At 41.5% G+C, this 20,452-nt stretch overlaps 1 protein-coding gene across 1 annotated transcript in view; it reads right to left on the bottom strand.

Annotated features, from left to right (window-relative positions):
- Positions 1 to 1,179: 1,179 nt before the first annotated feature.
- Positions 1,180 to 20,452, bottom strand: part of CSNK2A2 (casein kinase 2 alpha 2) — a 31,533-nt gene continuing 12,260 nt past the window's right edge. Inside the window, exons 5-11 of the mRNA XM_083370363.1 lie at positions 12,218 to 12,277; positions 11,300 to 11,383; positions 8,612 to 8,722; positions 7,136 to 7,237; positions 5,383 to 5,483; positions 3,517 to 3,665; positions 1,180 to 2,461 (exon numbers count right to left, since the gene is read on the bottom strand). Coding sequence (XP_083226489.1) covers positions 2,385 to 2,461; positions 3,517 to 3,665; positions 5,383 to 5,483; positions 7,136 to 7,237; positions 8,612 to 8,722; positions 11,300 to 11,383; positions 12,218 to 12,277 — 684 coding nt within the window. The 3' untranslated portion in view covers positions 1,180 to 2,384. The remainder of the gene's footprint in view (positions 2,462 to 3,516; positions 3,666 to 5,382; positions 5,484 to 7,135; positions 7,238 to 8,611; positions 8,723 to 11,299; positions 11,384 to 12,217; positions 12,278 to 20,452) is intronic.

Below are 20,452 nucleotides of genomic sequence, written 5' to 3'. Positions count from 1 at the left end.
ACGTAGAGTGAAGCTTCCCAAGAAATTCTCTTTCCATAGGAAAATAAATAGGACAGATGTATTTGCACTGGGACTGACGGCACCCGGGAGCTTTGCTTCCTACTGTTAGTTTTGCAAAGGCACTGCTTGAAGAGGTACCCTAAGCTGGGTCTCTTGACCGCCACAAGACAAAAATTGTTTGTATCCTTTTTACAGGCACTTCTGTTGCTAAGTGAGACAGTTGTTAAGTGAATTTCACCCCATTTCACGATCTTCCTTGCCATAATTGTTAAGTGAATCACTGTAGTTGTTAAGTTAGTAACACAGCTGTGAAGTGAATCTGGCTCCCCCACTGACTTTGCTTGTCAGAAGGCCGCAAAAGGGGATCGTGTGACACTGGGACACTGCGACCGTCATGAGTCAGTTGTCAAGTGTCTGAATTTTGATCATGTGACCATGGAGATGTTGCAACAGTCGCCAAGTATGAAAAATAGTTGTAGGTCACTTATTTTAGTGCTGTTTTAACTCTGAACAGTCACCAAATGAATGGCTGTAACCTATTCCCCTCATGCTTTGTCTGATCCCTAGGGCAGGGGTAGGCAGCCTCAGCTCTTTTATGACTTGTGGACTTCAACTCCCAGAATTCCTGAGTCAGCTGACTCAGGAATTCTGGGAGTTGAAGTCCACGAGTCATAAAAGAGCCGAGGTTGCCTACCCCTGCCCTAGGGCAAACAGCTGATGAAAAGGCCGAAGTTCTGAGAGGGCACAAACCTTGCAAAGTGTCCCATCGCTCTAGCAGTCTATATTACGATACACTTGACTACACAAATAAGGGCTGCTTCAACCAGCCTGAGCTACAGATAGTATTTGTATTTATAACATAAGGAATTTATAAATGTAAATCATGGCTTTTAAAAAAACTTGCAGACCACAAAGGCAAGAGAGAAACGGCCACAGCTCAGACTACTTTGAGAACCTGAGGAACGAACACTTTTCCTTCTAACACCCATGACAGAAAATCCACAAACAGCCTCAAGCTGGGAACCAGAGTGGGACTGTCTGCCAAACTCAGCTAAATGCTTTAGCTTTTAAAGGAGGTGAACAATAACACATTCCTCTTAAATCCCCAGGCAAAATCTCAGGCCTGAACCAGACTTTCCCTTCGGAGGAGGCTCAGAGGAAGGAAAACACAAGTTTGTACATAGAGATTTATTGGTTCCAGTGAATCGTACAAATGGATCTGACCTGATGTCAATGCCAACATATCATTACTGGGATATGGAATGTAAACAGATGCTTCAAATAGAAACAGTCTAACTGCATCATTTAAAATTAAATATCTGACAATGTAATAAAGAAAAAAATTCTGCATTTAGGCATGGTGACAAAAATGTGTGAATTTAGGTTTATGAAGTCACCAGAATCACACAATATAATCTCCCCCAAAAGTGGGGTTGAACTAAAGGGCTCAAAAGAGACCCAATGGGAGGGGGAGGGGAAGAAACCGAAAGGAGCATCTCACACACCCACCCACAGGGAGAGGATTGCACCCCAAGGGCTCCAAGGCAGGGCTGGGCATGTGCAAATGCTACGGCGCAGGTTTGTTGCAGACCAATCCTGAGCATGGCCCAGTTTCTGCTTCCAGAATCCCTCACTGCTTTGTTTATGGAAACCCCTCCTCTTTGCTTCTTCACATATTCAAACCTGCTGTAATCAAAGCAATTCTAAATTTGACATTGATGGGAATGGCCCTGTTGGCTTTTTTTAGCAATAAGAACATGCCTCACTAGAAAAAAGCTCTTGTTCCGTCTCAAAGAACAACTTTTCTTCAAGCTCAGGCTGGCAGTTCCCTACAAGGGAAAAAAGTAACTGGGTTCCCCTCAATGGCTGCCTGCTTTGAATGGGTCTTGATGCAGATTAACTTGACTGACTCAATTCATTACCAAGACTTCTTGTTTGTGGGGGGTGAAGGGCCCAAACCACAGGAGGGGTGGCCTCCCCGTGCACAGTTCTGCACTTGCTAATGATCTGACAAGGGCCTGTTTCTACGCAGACAGGCTATATCCCAGTGCACACGAGAGGGGACAAAACAAAGGTGACCCAATGGGAGGTTAGGAAAGGCAGATTGGGAAACTGCAGAATCATCCTAGAGTCAGTCATGCAGACCTTTGGACACCCTCGGATCCATGTAAATCTTACACAGCCATTGGGATCAGGACTTTGGTAACACACAAAGAAAGTTGGGATAGCCACAAGTGCTGAAGAGAGAGGGCAGCTAAGCCTTAACTCTCTTCAAGATGAGGCTTCTGCTGAACAGAGAGGGGCTGGGTTCATCCCTTCCTTAGGTGACAGAAGGGCGTGTTTGTATTTGTAAACCTCTGGAATTACCCGTCGTTACCCAAACTTCATCGTGTGGCTGTGAGGCTACTGGAGAGCACAGGGCTGTCAGAGCCAGGCTGGGATTGCTCCTTCACAACTGGGTCTGAGGAGATAAAGAGAGGAGAGTTGCTGGAAACCAAAGGGCCGGTTGTAACGCACCAGGCTCTGCTTTGGGGTAGCAGACATTTCCAGCCTGGAACCCCAGGAGACACTACCAGCAAGACTTATCCAATGCAAACATTTCCTCCCCGCACTTGCTGCACCTGGCAATTTTGTGGGGAAATGATGCCCTTCACCAGTACTTCTTTCAAGTAGCTCAATGGGCACATAACAGTGTTCATTCTGTAATTTTCAATGTTTAGCAGACTGACTGAAACAATGTCCTGGCAGGGGCAACTATATTTTCACAATGCTCTTGTGGTCTTCTGCACTTCCCCATTCTCCTTCTGCTTGCTACCTTCGCATTTTCAGCTAGCCATTAGTGGCAAGGAATTGTTGATGTGAACCAGTGTCTCACCAAACGAGCCCAAGCAACTTGGCAAGGGAGCTTCCAACAGAAGCTTAACTCCTCAGTCCAAACAGGCTCACTGGCCTATTTCCCACTGGTGCCTGGGCCTTTCTGCTTTCTCCTGATGCTGTTCCTGGAAAGAACTGTCTCGGAGGTTGTCGCTGCCTTTTAAATCTATAGATGCTTTAGCGACTGTCCTATTCTTGATTTGTACTATAATGCATGTAGCAGGAAAAATCTGAAACCTTTCAGTTATGAGAACAGATACTCCAAAACCCAAACACATTTAAATAAACATAATCAAACCAAACATTTTTAGCCCTTTCAGAACATCTTACATTTTCAAAGATTGGGACTGAGTCCTAAACTCTAAAAAATGTCTTCCAAACAGTTTTTCATCTAAATTTACCCATATCCCTTGGATAATTATTTTTAAGAAAAGCAGCCCCATCTCTCTGCTACAACAGCCTCTGGAGGCACTTTAGTAATGAATGCCTAAGATAAATCGGTTTTGCAAAATATCAATGTGGAAGATTTTCTGAAAATACTCCCACATAGCAAAGAAATTGAAGTTTCCAAAGAAAAGTGATGGATAGCCAGCATTTTTGATATCAGGCCTCTGCATTTCCATACCTCCCCCCAAAACTTACAGAAATAGGGGTGTTCCATGGCTTCTTTGGCCGTCAACCTCTGCTGATGGTCATATCGCAGGAGTTTGTCCAGAAGGTCCAAGACTTCTGGGCTGACCAGGTGTCTGTTTTCACTATGGATGAAATTCTCCCAGCGCTTCCGCGAGTGCCTGGAGGGGGGGGGAGAAGAGGAGGCAGGTGGGGAAGGCAGATCTCAGCAATGCAGTTGGCAAGTCAGGTCCTTTTCCAAAGAGGTTTTTTTTTCTTTTTTGCATTGCCACAATATAAAATTTTCTTGGCAGAATCACAGAAATAATTTAGTTGTTTCTTGCAATATTTTTGTGGTATTCATTTAAAACTAGATTTTTAACTAGCCAACAAACCTAATATGTATTCTGGAAAGTATATTGTTCACTTCTCAAGCTTCTTGTGGTAAACACAAAATATCTGTTAAATATGAACTATCTTCTATATTGCGGAAATCAAATGTGATATTCCTAAAGGGAAAAACCACATTACAGTAAAACCACAATAATTTTTAAAAAGGCAAAACTAACTACATATTATCCTAACATGTCTGATAAAAGCTAAAAGGCCTTCTAATAACTTTGTTAACAGGAGTCCGAAAATGATCTATATCAAAGGAATATGACAACAAAACAGGTAATTTCTGGGCTACTAATGAATTTTTCAATACTACCTTGGAAAGCTAGAGTAAATGTGGGTTACAAGATAAAGATTCTGCGTCTCTCTTCAAGCTCCAATTCAAAACATAAATTGAAACCTGAACTGCAACCGCAATGATCTAAGATTTTTCATTAATTTTAGGTTTCCGTGAGAATTTTAAATACTAAACGTAATGCTTGCGAAAATTATCCAGTTGCTCATTGGGTCTCTCTGCCCCCATGAGAAACATTCTGGTTGGTTACTGCTCTCAGTGATGCCTGCCTTCTTAAGAACACTGGAGAGGCAAAGCCACACACGTTCTCTCCACCTGGTTGCTCTATCTGTGATTTGTTAGCGTAACGTGATGATTTACACCATGATTTTAACATATTAGGCAGATCAGAGTCCCTGTTTTACACATAACCCCAAATTAACTATGGTCATCACAGGGGAAACAATTCAACACAGTGTATAATCAGAGTTGGAGGGGGGGCATTGAGGACACTCAGTGCACAACTCTATTTCTGATTTCATCCAAGAAATTAAAACTTTTTTTATCAGCATCATGATAGCCAGTTTGGCACAGCAGTTAGGTCATCAAGCTAAGAAGCAGGAGAGCAGGAGTTCTAGTCCTGCCTTGGGCACAAAGCCAGTCTCTCTCTCTCAACCCTACGAAGAAGGCAATGGCAAACCCTTCTGAAAACCTTGCTGAAAAAATTGCAGGGATTTGTCCAGTCAGTTTCTGAGAATTGGACACAAATGAACAGAAAAGGAAAAAAATCAGCACCATACACTCGTATTAGTTTCATATTATCCATACATCCAGAAATATTGAAATCTGGAGCCCTAATTCCCATAAAAAACTGCAGGGCCAAATTCTGGGGGATTCAATCAACCATCTATAGACCTCCACAAACACCTTGAGGCATTTACTGGCATCCCAAAGTAAGCAATGCGGTTAAGATAATCACAGCCTGCCACTAAATTAAAACCTCATGAAACGGGAAGAGGAAAAAGAACTTGAGCGCTGGAATTCCACAGACGACTGAACTGGCCACACAGTATTTGGAAGCCCCCCCACAAGAAGGGAAGGCTGCACCTACTCAGAAAGAGGTCAAAAGGTCTGCCTGCCAGGAAAATCCAACTCGCTTGGTGTCATCCTTCATACTGAGGGTCCCAGTCTGGGTAACACAAGAGAAAAATATGCCACGATAAACTTACTGTCCCAAGATATCATTGAAGTGGGGGTCCAGTTCTATGTGGTACTTCTTCAGATAACCATATAATTCATCTGTACCCAGAACCTTTGCGATGCGAACCAGCTGTAACAGAGGATAAATGTGTAGCACCAGAAAAACAAATAACAGACCCCACTCTGCTCTTCCACGGGGAGGCCAACAGAATCCGGAAGGGCCAATGACCTGTTTTCTTGGGCCAACACTGTCAGTACAACTTGAAACTGTACAACTTTTGCATTCAGGGTTTTTTCTCTTTCTCCAGTAAGCTAGATGGTTCTGGAAGTTATTCTCACACATAGGGAAGGGCTTCAGCCTGAGTATGGTCTATGGAGAAATATGCTCCCGGGTTCAAGCCTCACCATCTCCATTAAAAAGAAGCTACTCTAAGGTGGCGCTTGGTAAACAAACATCCCTTCTAAGAATCACCAGCTTACTCAACAAGGCTTGTCAAAACGTGTTAGCAGAAGCCTGGCTCCTTAAGCCCAAGGAGTGGCCTAGCCTGAGTCTTCTTGACTGTTGCTTTGTCAGGAGCATAACAATGACAGTTAAGACTTTCATATCACCAACAACACTGGATTTTTTAAAAAATCTTGCAGGCATAGAATATCTGAATGCAGCGACGAGAGAATTCCAAAATAAATACCAGTACGTAATTGTGGTTTAAAATACAATAAGCTAAATTTGTGGAGTTTGTCTTTAAAAGGAACAAAAACAAGTATGAAGCTCAACTACCCACATTAAAATACTTTGCAGCTGATCAGTGATCTGTTTTAGAAAGATAATGTTCTTCATAATACACAAAGTATTTCAAAATGAATGTGGGTTCTGTCTAATTATAAATGGTTTGTGTGTTGTTATTAATTTGATATAACTTTGAAAGCCTTATTGCGTAATGAATGTTTGTTGGGTTCTTATTTCAGGTTGCTGTACTCATTTTCTTCATTTGAATGAAGGCTCACGATGCAAAACTACAAGAATAAATTTTTTACTTTAACAGCTCTATTGACATTTTTAGAGCTATGGCAATTTAGCAGTAGTAATAAGTTGACGGGGAGTGTATGAAAGGGGCTTCAAATGACCAGGATAGGCCTGGAAGCCACTAGAAGCCTATAACATTCTGGTCTCCAACGCCTAGCCAAGGATAGTCCTTCCTTCAGAGTCAAACTCTCCCCTGTAGTAGGCCTCAGCCTCCATGCCTCAGGTCCGGCTCCGACCAAAAGCCCCCACATGGTGCGGGCAGCTCCAGACCAAGAACAAAGGGGAAGCAACAGCATCTGCCATTTCCTTGCCTGCCAATGTGCCTGTCCTAAGAATCCAGTCCTTTTAATCATCCCACAATTTTGTGCTCCCCCAAAAGGTGTGTCACAATGCAGTGTAGAACATATTTTCAAATATTCTGAGTCGCCCCTCAAACCTCTCGTTTACTTCCTCGCCATAAAGCGAGTCACCTTTTTCAGGCTGTTCCAGCACCATTCAGGACGTTCCATGGCAAAAGCAGCCCCAGGAGATGCACTCCAGAAGCCCCGGGAAAAAACCCACTTGTTACAGCTTCTGGGCGCCACTTGCAGCATCCCCAGCAGAGCTGCCGTCAGTTCTGCCAAAGGCTGGTGGTCACCCCACATGCCAAGAGCCTCGCCTGACTCAGAGATTGTCTGGTTTTGATCTCCGGGGCCTCCTTTGGGCAGCAAAAGGCAGATGCTGGAGATCCCAGCTGCTCTTGCCCCACCGTTTCTCACCTGGTCATAGTTGTCCTGACCGTGAAAAAAGGGCTCTTTCCGGAAGATCATGCTGGCCAGCATACAGCCTAAGCTCCACATGTCTAAACTATAGTCGTACATCTGGGGAGTAGAGGAAACAGCAGAAACAAAACTATGAAAATGCACGCTAACGTCTACTCCGTCTTCTTTATTTTCAGCTAAAGTTTAAAACACACCATTATCACCTTTTATATAAGAGTTTTGTTCCAGCACCGGGGAAGGAAGGGAGGGTTTCAAAAATGAATTCTAGCGAGGGCTTCCGCTTCTCCCTCCAGGCTGTGTGTTAGCTGAATGGACGGCCACAGCGGTTTCCAAGAGGCGCTCGATGCAGACCAGGAACACACGGCACACAGTCGGCTTTGGCCCCAGCCAGTCAGGGCCAGTTGCCTCTTCTGTGCTAATATTACTCCCTAATTTCCTTTTCCTTTGTCTGTGCTTCTACCCAGAGTGCAGGGATGATGCTCCCTCTGCAAAGCTTCTGAACCTCAGGAAGTGCGCTCGGAATTGCCACCTAACGGAGCAAAAAGGACTCTGCGCTCCAGAGAACAGGAATAGTCAGCCAAAGGGAACCGACTCTTGTATCTTTAAGGCCCGTGTTTTGCTTTCTTCACCACCCAGTGTTGTTAAGACCTCTTTTGGCAACCCGGCATTTCCTGCACACCTAGGAGGAGTCCGGGGCCAGATAGTTTCTGATGGTCCAAATGTGTTGCCAAAAGCGTCCCTCTTCACAACGCTGGTCATTGATTTGGAAAGAGAGCTGGTCTTTCCATTTCTATCAGGCTGAAAAAGACCCAAAGTTCCAGCCTAAGGGACCCAGCAAGGCAGTCTGGGCTGGGGCTCTCACATCTGTAGCACAACTACATGATACTCAATGGTTCCCCAAATATTTCTAAAAATAACCTAAGCACCTGGGATCTAAACGATACTAGTTGGGGGAGGAGAAGGCTCCTCCTCTCTAACCTGCACTGTGTCTTCTCCATGATCTCATGAGTTGTTGTCTCCTATTTTTAATTTACTTTAAAATTTCATTTCTTTATATATTTGTGACACCCAGGGATAGGGCCTTCTCGGTGGGGGCGCCTGCCCTCTGGAACCAGCTGCCGGTGGAGCTGAGGACTGCTCCCGACCTCCGATCATTCCGCCGGGGCCTGAAGACCTGGGCTCTTTGAGCTCTCGGGCCCAGGCTGAGGAGAAATTTATTTTAATTGGGGTTTTTAATAGTACAGGGTCGATTTAATATTTTTTAAATTGGGTTTTAACTTTTGTATGGTTGATTTTTAACTCCCTGTAAACCGCCCTGAGTCCTCAGGGAAAGGGCGGTATATAAATGCAATAAAATAAATAAATAAATAAAATAAACCCCGCTAACCCTTTTTTCTGTGGGGAAGAGTGGAAAGTAGCACTGGCACACATCAGTTTCTCAGAGTGAGACCCAAAGTGGAGGGCAAATCTTACTTGGTAGTCCACAAGAAGCTCTGGCCCTTTGAAGTACCTGGAAGCTACCCGGACATTGTATTCCTGAGCTGGATGGTAGAATTCTGCTAAGCCCCAGTCGATCAGCCGCAACTGTGAAAGGACAAAACAGTCAGCTACTGAACACACTCTGGCAAACCAGCTCCATTCTGCCTGTCTACTCAGCCTTATAAATTTAGCCCCCTACTGCCAGTCTGTTTGAGAATTGCTGGACGATTCACGTACTAACATAACTCATCAGACTCACGTGAAGAAAGTTCATTGTTAGAAAAGAGTGACCAGATGCCTGTGGGGACAAAGCCGAAAGGATCCCACCAGCTTCTATCCACAAAGCCAACTGCAAGGGGAAAGCCTCTGCAAGCTGGGCTTCCCAGCTCATTCTCCAGGATCTCCACTTAAGGACGCAAAACCAGATGCACCAAACATTCACCTGGCAGGAAAGGGGGGGGAGCCCATTTCCCTGGCCCAATTCAGCTTTAGACTAGAGGATCAAGACCCGGAAAGGAAAGGGAAGGCGCCAAGCAGAGCCAGAAGACCTGCTGGGGAAGCGGAGGGATGGCTGGGCCCTAAGGAGAACGGATCGATGGGCCGGTTGGCCCATGGATGAAAATCTGGCCATCTGAGGGCCTCGCAGACTTGCAGAACCACAGGGCTAGAAGCAACCTTGGCGGTCTTCCAATCCAAACCCAAGGCAGGAATCCTCACACCATCTTGGAGAAATGCTTGTCCAATCTTTTCTTAAAAACCTGCAACAATGGAGCACCCACCACTCTGGGAGGGAAGCTGTTTCACTGCTTCATAGTTCTCATGTTAAGAAATTTCTCCCTCCAACTTTTGACAAGAGGAAGCACTAACAGCAGACTGCAACCGGAGAATCCCCAATTGCTATTTCTGTCCCTTCCAGCTGCCTAGTTCAGTGGAGGCCCAACTGGCTAAAACATTCAGGACTGGTAACTTATGCAGACCTGTTGCTAGATCTTTTTGGCCTTTCCTGGGTCCCACTGGCTTTCAGTAAACAATGGGATACGAATCAAAATGATGAGGAGGAGGAGCAGGAGGAGGAATATATGACTGTGTGTGATGAAATATTCTCCCAGAGGAGGTCTGGGGCCCACCAGCTATCCATTGCATGTAGTGGTGAAAATGCTTTCATGTTCTTAACTGGTTTATTGTTTTTATGGATTTATTTTAGTTGGCTGTTCTTATCAGTCTGGCATCTCATTTTTTGTTAATTTTATGTTCATCTTCCCCTTCTCTTGCTAATTATATTTTTTAAAGTTTGTGGTTTGACTTATTTTATTCCACAAATTTTTTTAACAGCTTTTTCTGAAGAGTAAAACAGAGAACTGACTGTGGTGGGGATAAGTAGAAGCTGATTTTCTATACTGCAGTCTTTTAGTATGGTAAGCAGCTCCTCTGCCTCCCACATTTCCACATAAAACAGAGGGGGGAAAACCAGGCAGATGAGTATGGAATTTGTGCCGTCTGAGCGTAGCTCAGGACTCCCAGGCATGAACCTGCTTGGGAAGAGGTGCAACAGGCAACCTCGTGCTTAGGCAGCTCAACTTTCAGATCTCCTCTCTCTGTAGGGATTCTCCCTCCAGTTCCCAGCTCACTCAGCTCTAAAAGCCAAGGAACCTTTCAAAGCAAGAGCCATTGGTGTGGCTGCCCAAGTAGCACTTAAGCATGTGAAGTCTTTGGGGTGGTTACCTCAATACAAATCAGGCTCCCAATTAGAAAAATGTTTAACAACTTGCATGCCTCAACATCTCTGAGCTTTTTCTAGAGCCCATTTCAAATAAATGGACTCCATGTAAGACATAGGTGGTTTCATGGAGTTCCAGTTTAGGAAAGACTGTGCATTTCTGGAGCACCAACACATACTTCTTGACTGCAAATTGTATTCTACAGGAAAGGCTGCTTACTTAGATTCTTATTTAGACTCTTGTTTAGGCTGCTTACTTAAGAGTATTATAAAAGAAAAGACTATGGGTGACATGATAGCAGCCTTCCAGTATTTGAGGGGCTGCCACAAAGAAGAGGGGGACAACTTATTCTCCAAAGCACCAGAGGGCAGGACAAGAAACTATGGATGGAAACTAATGAAGCCGAGAAGCAATCTGGAATTAAGGAGAAACCTCCTAAGAGAGAGAACAATTAATTGGTGGAACGGCTTGCCTTCAGAAGTTGAAGGTGGAGGTTTTTAAGAAAAGACTGGATAGCCACTTGTCTGGAATGGTATAGGGTCTCCTGCTTGAGCAGGGGGTTGGACTAGAAGACCTCCAAGGTCCCTTCCAGCTTTATTCTGACTCTGATTCTTATTTAAAAACTAAAAAATATTGGAACATTCAAGAGAAACTGTTTTACTTTTGTGGGGAAGGATATTTTGAAAAGGACAAAATATTTAGATCAGACTGCAGTTAAATGTCCAAAGGATGCTTCAATCACTTTAGGAAAAAAAAACCAAAAAACTGTAGGGGTGATGACTTACTATGAACATATCCTCCTCTTTTCTTTCTATCTTATACCTTTATTAGTTTTACATAATTGATACGCTTAAATAACGTAATCAATAAAGATTCTATTCCTTAAGATATTTGTGCCACCCCTCTCTGATGGATAGGGATGGGAGGAGGATGGGAGCCCTCCGATGCCTTTCGGAAGCGTTACCTTTTTTTGCTGATGGTCTATCATGACGTTATGAGGCTTGACGTCTCTGTGCATGATCCCCATGCTGTGGCAGTAATCCAAGGCCTGGAAAGACATTTCCCTTAGAAATTACGCTAGTAATGCTGCCCAACTCCAAATGGCTTTGAGCCATGAAAATACTAAAAACAAAATATTAAAAAATCCAAATGCAAAAAGAAGTCAAAAATACTTTTTTTAAAAAAACTTGAAAGCACAGTGGTTAACCTGGAAGGCCCAACCAAGCACCAGCCCCACTCACGTAGGCCTTCCCAAAGGAGTCAGTAGCCAGTTCAAGTCCAGTTCAAGACCGGGAAGTCCCCTTCAGCAGCTACTCTCCAAAGGCCATTTGCAAAGGCTGCAGAACCGAGGGGGAGCCCTGCAACTCTCCAGGGCCCAGCCTGCCTTCCCCAGTTTGGATCTGCTCCCTGCCAGACGGCTCGTCTTTCCCCCTTCTCCCATCCCTTTCTTTAGGACGATGCCGGGTTAGACATCTAGTTCCAACGCTTTCAAGAAATAATAATCTTTTGGCTCCTGAAAGAGTAACAATGGGCCAATGTTGCCAATGAACCAACCAAAAGCTTTAGTCCCACGTGCGTTAAATTCTGATTCTGCAACGTTTTGGATCTCAACCAACGTTCGCATGCCATTAATGCTGAGGCAAAGACATCTGTGATGTTCTCAAGCCTGACTGCAAACCTCCCCATTTCTTTTCTCTTTTATTTTTGGAGAAAACTTTAAAAAGTGATTTGTGATCATTACACAGTTCCCCATCTGAGAAAACCTAAATTTAGGTACCGTGAATGTCTTAGTAAATAGCTGGTCCCTCATTGTAAACTGCTCAAAGAACTTCAGCTACTAGGCAGTTTAAAATTTCTAATAACTGAAATCATGAACACTCACCTTGAGCAATTCATACATATAAAACCGAATATCAAAATCCGTTAGAATTTGGTACAGTTGCTGAAAGAGACACAAGAAAAGACAACAACGGTCAGGTTTGTGGCTCCATGTCATTTTACATCTTCTGTCCTCCGACTGGGTGGCCGCAGACGCACTTCTGCATTCAACAAAAAGTCTATTATGGACTGCAGGAGCCCTAAGAGGAGACTGACAGAGCCTCAAATGAGCCTGGAAAGCCAAGGAATGGGACAGGATCCTAAAGCCTGTTTCCTCTACCCACCGGATGAGGCTCCTGTGGAGATACGCAGGGTGTTTAAAGCAAAGAACTCATGCTGGAAAGATTGCCAAGCGGTTAGGTAAAAACAAGCTGGCACTCTGTAACGTGGCACTGAGATAGGGAATTCTCTGCACGCAAAGCTGACCATTGATGAACAGGAAAATTAACAGAGATTACAGCTGAAAAAGCTGTATTAACACAAGGCAGTCAGAACTCTTTTCTAAATTGCTACTTAAGGCACCAAAACCTGCTTGCCCATGCTTATCATGACCCTAGAAGGGAAATATCCTCCTGCAGGGGGACAGCCTAATACCACAATCTGATCTCCACTGTAGTGACAGCAATGTTTCCGCTGCCTCCAACCCTCATCTAAATTACTAACCAATTAAATGGCACCACTTGCAGAAAGAATCACTAAGGACCTTAACTTCCTTCCATTCTTAAAATGATTTATCTATTCTCTTCTTATGGTATTTATATAGCAGCCCCCTCAAAAATCAGTCAGGGTGGTACACAATTAAAACTTACAACCCATTAAAAACATTGCTCTCTCATCCAAATCCGGCCAGATTTATGAACACAGTGTCCACTCTGATTAACTCCACCTTTGCACTCGTCCATAGAAAATCTAAAATCTGGAACTGCACTGCTTCTGTGGCTGCATTCCAACCATCAGCTAAGAAAGCTGATTTGAGTGGCGTAAACGCTAGAATTTTTATGACATGGCCAAATGTGTCACACTTGAGCTTTGGGAGGACCTTGACTTTCATCCAGGTATTGAGAATTTCAGACTTCCGGTTTTGTGCCCGTAGCGCATGGTCGCGGGAGAGCAAAGCTCCACTCCTCACAGCTGGTTTCATCCTGCCAGGGGGACCCTAGATGGGTCTGAAGTCGCCCCAAAGAGGTGACCGTGAAGGAGGGGCACTCCACTGATCACAAAGCGACAAAAGTGGCTTCATTCAATCCAGAGGAAGCCCTATGACTCGACAGGAGAAAGGCTAGCGTGAGATCAGCGTCCAAGCTACTTGCAGCCGAAGTCCAATAGCATAAACCCAAACATCGGTGAACAGTGTGCTTGGAATTGGTGAAAGTATTGATCTTCTTTCTTCTATCTACTAATTGAATCCTTGAGAAAGATCCCCAAAGCAACAAAAGCTCCAGGAGGGGACTATATCCCCATTTCCTTATAGACGGAAGCAGCAAATTAATATTAAGGAGGAAAGAGATATATTAAAATTCAATTTAAAATACTACAGTCTGGATAAATTTAGGAATTAAAGAACTGTCAAGACTATACCCCAAAGTGTTTTGATGGAATTATAAAAAATACATAATAAAAAATAACTTTTTGATTGGGAAAAAAACTGAAAAAAGAAATAACTGATGACACCTAATGGAGAATCAGAGCATAGAAAACTAACAATAAGGACTCAGAAACTGGCAGAATGCTCAAAAATAAAGAATAATCTGCTCCTTTGAACTGCAAATAACCTTGAAGACAACTGGGAACAAAGGAAGACCTAGGCCAGCTATAAGATTAAAAAATGTCTGAAAGAAAAAAAACACCTAGACTGTTGTTTAAATTTAAGAACCGTTTATGGAAAAGAAAAACCTCAGCTCTTGGCTAATCTTTTAAAGGAGAATCTACAAGAAGGATTTATTTATTTATTTTTGTAAAAGTTTTATTGATTTTTTACAATAACATCCTCAGTGCCTGGTGTACACCATGTTGTCTTGGTTCATAATTTTTTTAAGGAAAAAATATACAATTAATAATAATTAATAAAAATCAGTAATTAATTTTATATTTCCATAATTAGTATACAATAGTAAATATATTTCCTAAATCTTCTCTTCACCCAATGATATTCTCCTTCTACATTTGACATTTTCTATTTTTAAATGATTAAGTAAAAACATTTTCTTCTATATTTATACCAACAATAGTAGCGTCTTTACATGGCATTTCCCCCCAGCTTATCTTATTTTTGTAAAAATCAACTTATTGATTTACCATGTATCTTATTTTCATAAATCTTGTTAAAGCTCAATTTCTCCATAATATTCAAACAATTCTTATCAATCATATTTTCTCAGTATTTAACATCTAAGTATCTAAATTTTCCCTTTAAATATATCCGTTATTTTCATTTCATATATTACAGAAATACTATGCTACTTATCTAGCCTAACATCTATCCATAACATCTTTCTAGTCATATTATATTTCACTTCTATTTGTAGAAATTAGTTAAATCACTATATATCCTTTTTTCAGAATCCTTATTAAGCCTAATTTCCCCTCAATATTTCAATCTTTTAATCCTAAATCTTTTCAAACTTAGTCTTTAAAATTCAAACTTTTCCTTCACTTACAACATCCTTACATTTTTACATTTTGTATCTTATCACAAAACTACATTATTTATATCTCTTGTCCCACTTATTCTAGTCTCTTTATAACCAAAGTTATTTATTTATTTAGCCACACTCAAACAGGTGTTTACTCATATAATATTCCATGTACTAGGGCGAATCCAGTCTCTTCAGCCCATCTCTAATCTTCTTCCTTTGCCAAATTGTTTTCCAAATTAATATTTTCAATTTGTTCAATTTTTGTACTTATTGTTAGGAGTAGAGGATACATAGTAGATAAAATGTGTGCTTTTTGTCTCCCAAACAATGATTCTCTTAGCAGTGTCCATTTTATTAAGTCTTCTTTCTTCTCAGGTTTGTTTTGACGTTCTAATGCATAAGGTATCTTTTCCATATTTATCGTTGCCTCCAAGTCTATGTAGGTTTTTTATTTTTTTATTTTAATTCCATTTATATCCCGCCCTTCTCCGAAGACTCAGGGCGGCTTACAAGCTTAGCACTTGTTTGTATTAAGGTATAACTCTCTTCAGTTGTAACTTCACCAGTCAAATCATTTTTTTCTAGTTCACATTCTGTTGTCTGGATTGTTTGTTCATTCTTTACCATCATTCTTTGAATGTTTTTTGATTGTTATTTATTTTATTTATTTATTTTATTAAATTTATATACTGCCCTATTCCCGTAGGACTCAGGGCAGTTTACAGGGAAAATTAAAAGCATAACATACAAAAATTAAAATCAGTTAAAACAATTAATTAATTCAAGTCCCCGAAATTTAAAACTAAAACCCAATAAAAAATTAAAACCCCTCAGCCTGGGCCAGACAGCTCGAAGAGCCAAGTATTCAGGTCCCGGCGAAATTCCATTTATATCCCGCCCTTCTCCGAAGACTCAGGGCGGCTTACAAGCTTAGCACTTGTTTGTATTAAGGTATAACTCTCTTCAGTTGTAACTTCACCAGTCAAATCATTTTTTTCTAGTTCACATTCTGTTGTCTGGATTGTTTGTTCATTCTTTACCATCATTCTTTGAATGTTTTTTGATTGTTATTTATTTTATTTATTAAATTTATATACTGCCCTATTCCCGTAGGACTCAGGGCAGTTTACAGGGAAAATTAAAAGCATAACATACAAAAATTAAAATCAGTTAAAACAATTAATTAATTCAAGTCCCCGAAATTTAAAACTAAAACCCAATAAAAAATTAAAACCCCTCAGCCTGGGCCAGACAGCTCGAAGAGCCAAGTATTCAGGTCCCGGCGAAATGAGCGAAGGTCGGGGGCAGTCCTAAGTTCCGTGGGAAGTTGGTTCCATAGGGCCGGCGCGCCCACAGAGAACGCTCTTCCCCTGGGAATAACCCGCCAGCATTCCTTAACCGGCGGTATCCTGAGAAGGCCCTCCCTGTGGGAGCACACAGGACGAAGGGAGCTTGATGCCGGCAGCAGGTGTTCCCTCAAATATCCCGGACCCAAGTTGATTTAAGTTAAAAGTATATTCACTTATAGTACTGAAATTATATTTAATCTCCTTGTGGTTTAAGTCTATTGTAGTTTGTATCTGTCATAGCATTACATAAATTTTGTCTTGGAAAGTATCTGTCTTGTCTTGAAGTGTTTCTAAAGGTCTTTGATCTTTCAAGCTAAATCTTTCAGGAATAGATATTAGGTGTGGTTTTCTATCATTTTTTGATGAGTGTGTCATATCCATGTTGCCTCCCCCTTTTGAGTAGTCCATCATAAATGTCATAGTCTCTGTAGTTAGCTTTGTCCAGCTAACCAAAACTCAACATCCTTACAGTCCAATTTTGTATAGTTCTTGTTCTTATATATAATTTTTGTAATCCACTGTAATTTTCAGTTGTCAAAGTTTCAGTAAAGTCAATGTTTTGTAACAATTTTTTTCTTTCAGGAGTTAATTATTAATTCAGTATAATTAACCAGCTTAAATCCTTCCTGTAGCTTTCCTTCTCAATTCTTTATCATAGAGCAAAGTTTTTAAACAGTTCATAAATTTAAAACACAATCAGAACATTTCTTTTCCTTTAAACACTTTCCAATCTTGTTGCCGCCTGATGTACAATCTCTTCTCTGTTCCTTAGCAACTATCTTCTTGAAGGTTATTAGAGTTCATGGGAACAGGTTTGTTATTCTTTGTTTCTGGGCTTTAGCTTTAGTATGCGATATTCTCCTTGTCCACTAGATCAGGGCTTTTCAACCAGTGGTATGGGTACCACCTGTGGTACATTGGCACCTGGCAGGTGGTACGCAACCATCCTAGAAAAGTGGTAGTGGGGGAGGGGAATGAGCTGAACCGGTGGCAGCACCGCACAAGCCTGAGCAAGAGACGGCTGGAGCTGCAGGGCTGTCAGGGCTCAGCAGAAGCGCCAGGATCAGCGCCAGGATCCAGCTGGAGCTCAGTGCAGATCCTGGTGCTTCTGAGCCCAGAAGAAGCGCCGATCAGCTGGAATGTTGCAGCATCTCCAGGGTCTTGTGATTTACATTCAGATGCTTGGCAACTGATTCATATTTATGACGGTCACAGTGTCCCAGGGTCATGTGAAGTGACCAAAACCTGCTGCAACCACCCAGCAGATGGGGGGGAGAAATAAAAACCAAACACCCCCCACCCCACCCCTACTGCCAATCCTCAACAGAAATGCTCACAACAATGAAAACCTCGGACAGGAGGAAGAGCGCCGCCGGGTGGGCAGGCAGGTGTCTTGCTCGGCTGTGGCTTGGGGGGCATTTTTTCAGTGCCACTGTAACTTCAAACAGTCACTAAGCGAACTGTTGTAAGTCAAGGACTACCTGTACTTCATCACTTTTTTTCCTTTTTTGGGGGGGGGGGTTATCAAGTTTTTGACACCTTGCAAGGCAAGTGGTGGTACTCGGATGTTGCCATATCCTAAAAGTGGTACAATGGGTGAGAAGGTTGAAAAGCCCTGCACTAGATGTCAACACATATTTATTTTCCAGCTCTTTCAGACAAAAAGTTATTTTTCTTTTTCTATGTAGTTCAATCAAAATCCTTTAAAATATAATCTTAGCAGTTTGTTTTAGTTTCTAAATTTGATCAGATTATAGGATTTTGAATTTAATTTCAATAAAGTTCTTTTCTCTTTAAAGGTTAATTCGCCGCTTCCGTCTAATGGGGGAATGGGAATGTAATCCCCTCCCCTCACTTTCGGAGCTTGTTTGCTTTGGGGATCTTTCCCACGGACCAGTTGTAAAATAAGGGAGAGAAGATCACCAATTCCAAGCACGCTGTTCACCAATGTTCTTGGTGGTGCTCCTGGACTTCAGCTGCAGTAGCCTGGGCTAGACGCTGGCACCTGGCCGGCCTTTCTCCTGTCGGGTTCGGACGGCTTTCCCCGGATCAAATGAAGTGACTGCCGTCGCTTCGTGATCAGTGGGGCACCCCTCTCCAGGGCGACTTCGGACCCATCTAGGTCCCCCAGGCAGGGCAAAACTAGCTACGAGCGCCAACTGGAAGTCCTCTGGATTTAAAGTGGCTTAACATATTGAACTGTAGTTTTGAATTGACTGATAATTGACCCTTGAACTAAAACACTGATGAAAGATTATTTGAGGGGGGGAGATAAGATGGATATTATATACATATCAAAAAATGACAGGATGCCACATTCAATATTTTCTCCTGAAGGATTTAGCCTGGAAAATCAAAGACTTCCAGAAGTAATATTTCAAGGCAAGACAAATACTTTCCAGGAGGAAATAAATGCAATGTTAGGACAAATACAAATGATAATAGATTCAAACCACAAGGAAATTTGAAACAACTTTGATGATTTAAATAAGCATATTTCTAATTTAAATCTACAATTAAAAAACATCCAGGAAATAACGACGAATGAACAAACAAGTCAGATAACAGACCACAAATTAGAAGAATATGATCACATTGATGAAACAACAAATGAAAAGAATTACAATCTAATACAAACAGGAAAAAATCTTCAAGATTCTGATACAACAATAAAAATGGAACAGACTATAGAATTTTTAGGAGAACTATCAGTGTTTGGGAGACAGAAAGTATATACATCTTACTTACTTCATCTTTTGTATTCCTAACATTTGCAAAAATACAGGAACTGCCGGGGAAGCGGATTATAACAACTTGGAACAGTAACCGACAAAAGAAGAAGACCAGAGACAGATGCAAGAGATCTGACTGCCCTACCAGATGGACTATTACCTGAACAAACACTTGTTTGAATATGGCTAAAAGAATAGAGAACCTTGAACATAAAGGGCCCCTATAACAAGAGGGATAAGAGATTTGAGTAATATACTATGTTCTACAATATATGAAATGTAAAAATAGTGGGTTGATGTAACTTTTATTAATATAAGTGATATAAACTGATGTAAACCTAGATACTATAAGATAGATAATAAGTACAGGATTTCTATAATGCACGATAGGGAAAATTTGGACATTTAGATAACTCAGCGTTTCCCAACCTTAGGAACTTGAAGATGCGTGGACTTCAACTCCCAGAATTCCCCAGCCAGCTGGCTGGGGAATTCTGGGAGTTGAAGTCCACGCATCTTCAAGTTCCTAAGGTTGGGAAACGCTGAGATAACTAACATGCAGAAATTATGACTGATAAGAATTGGATTGAATATAAGGGAAATTAAGCTTAAACAAAAATTACAAAAGTAGGATGTATGATGAATTAATGAGATGATGTTATAAGAATAAGCTAAAAATGCTATACGTAGAATATTATTATTTGTATAAACATAAAAAATGTGTTTATATTTAACCATTTATATATTGAAAATATAAAGAAATACATTTTGTTTAAGGAGAATATAAATGGGAGAAGGGAAGATCAAAGAAATATGTTATTAATATATTAATTATGGAATCATCAAACTTAATCATTACTGATTGTTAATTGATTATTATTGTCTTTTTTTCTTTTATTAAAACATAAACCAAGACAACACGCTATACAATAGGCACTGGAGATGTATATGTATTTTTAAAAAAGGGAATTTCACTTCATTGCCTGTCGGACATGATTTCTCAGTTCCTTCCTTGGGGAGAAAATGAGTCTAGGCATCAATCAGAATAGTCAGCTAAGTCAGATACAAAACACAAACTTCAGCAACTTCTTCATATATTTATTCTTCAACAGCTGACCTGACTAGCCGGCTTCTTTTATTCAAAACAAAATTGAGTTGTTTTAATGCATTGGACTTCTTGCTTTCTTACCAGTTCAAATTACTAACTTCATCTTATTTTGCCTGAATATAACATAAAATTTATCAGAAATTAATTTCTTTTGCTAATTAATTAGCTATACTGGCAGCCAACTTCTTTGGTATGACCAGGCCTAGTGAACTGAACCCGTTACCAAAGCAGGGTTAATTTCCCCAATGTTTGCTACCCACAACCTCAAGAAGCAGGCTCTGAATGTGGAGATCTGGGTAATGGCTATTGGCCCAAATAGCATTAATGGCAGCAGAAGAAACCACCAGGCCAGCCCATTTCTCTCAACAACATAAATGACTCCTGGAAACTCAAAGGAAGTAGAATATCTTTCGC

The sequence above is a fragment of the Vipera ursinii genome, assembly GCF_947247035.1.
Source record: "Vipera ursinii genome assembly, chromosome: 10".
Classification (NCBI taxonomy): Eukaryota; Metazoa; Chordata; class Lepidosauria; order Squamata; family Viperidae; genus Vipera; species Vipera ursinii.
The sequence above is the reverse complement of the archived record's forward strand: the minus strand, read 5'-3'. Positions and strand labels throughout refer to the sequence as shown.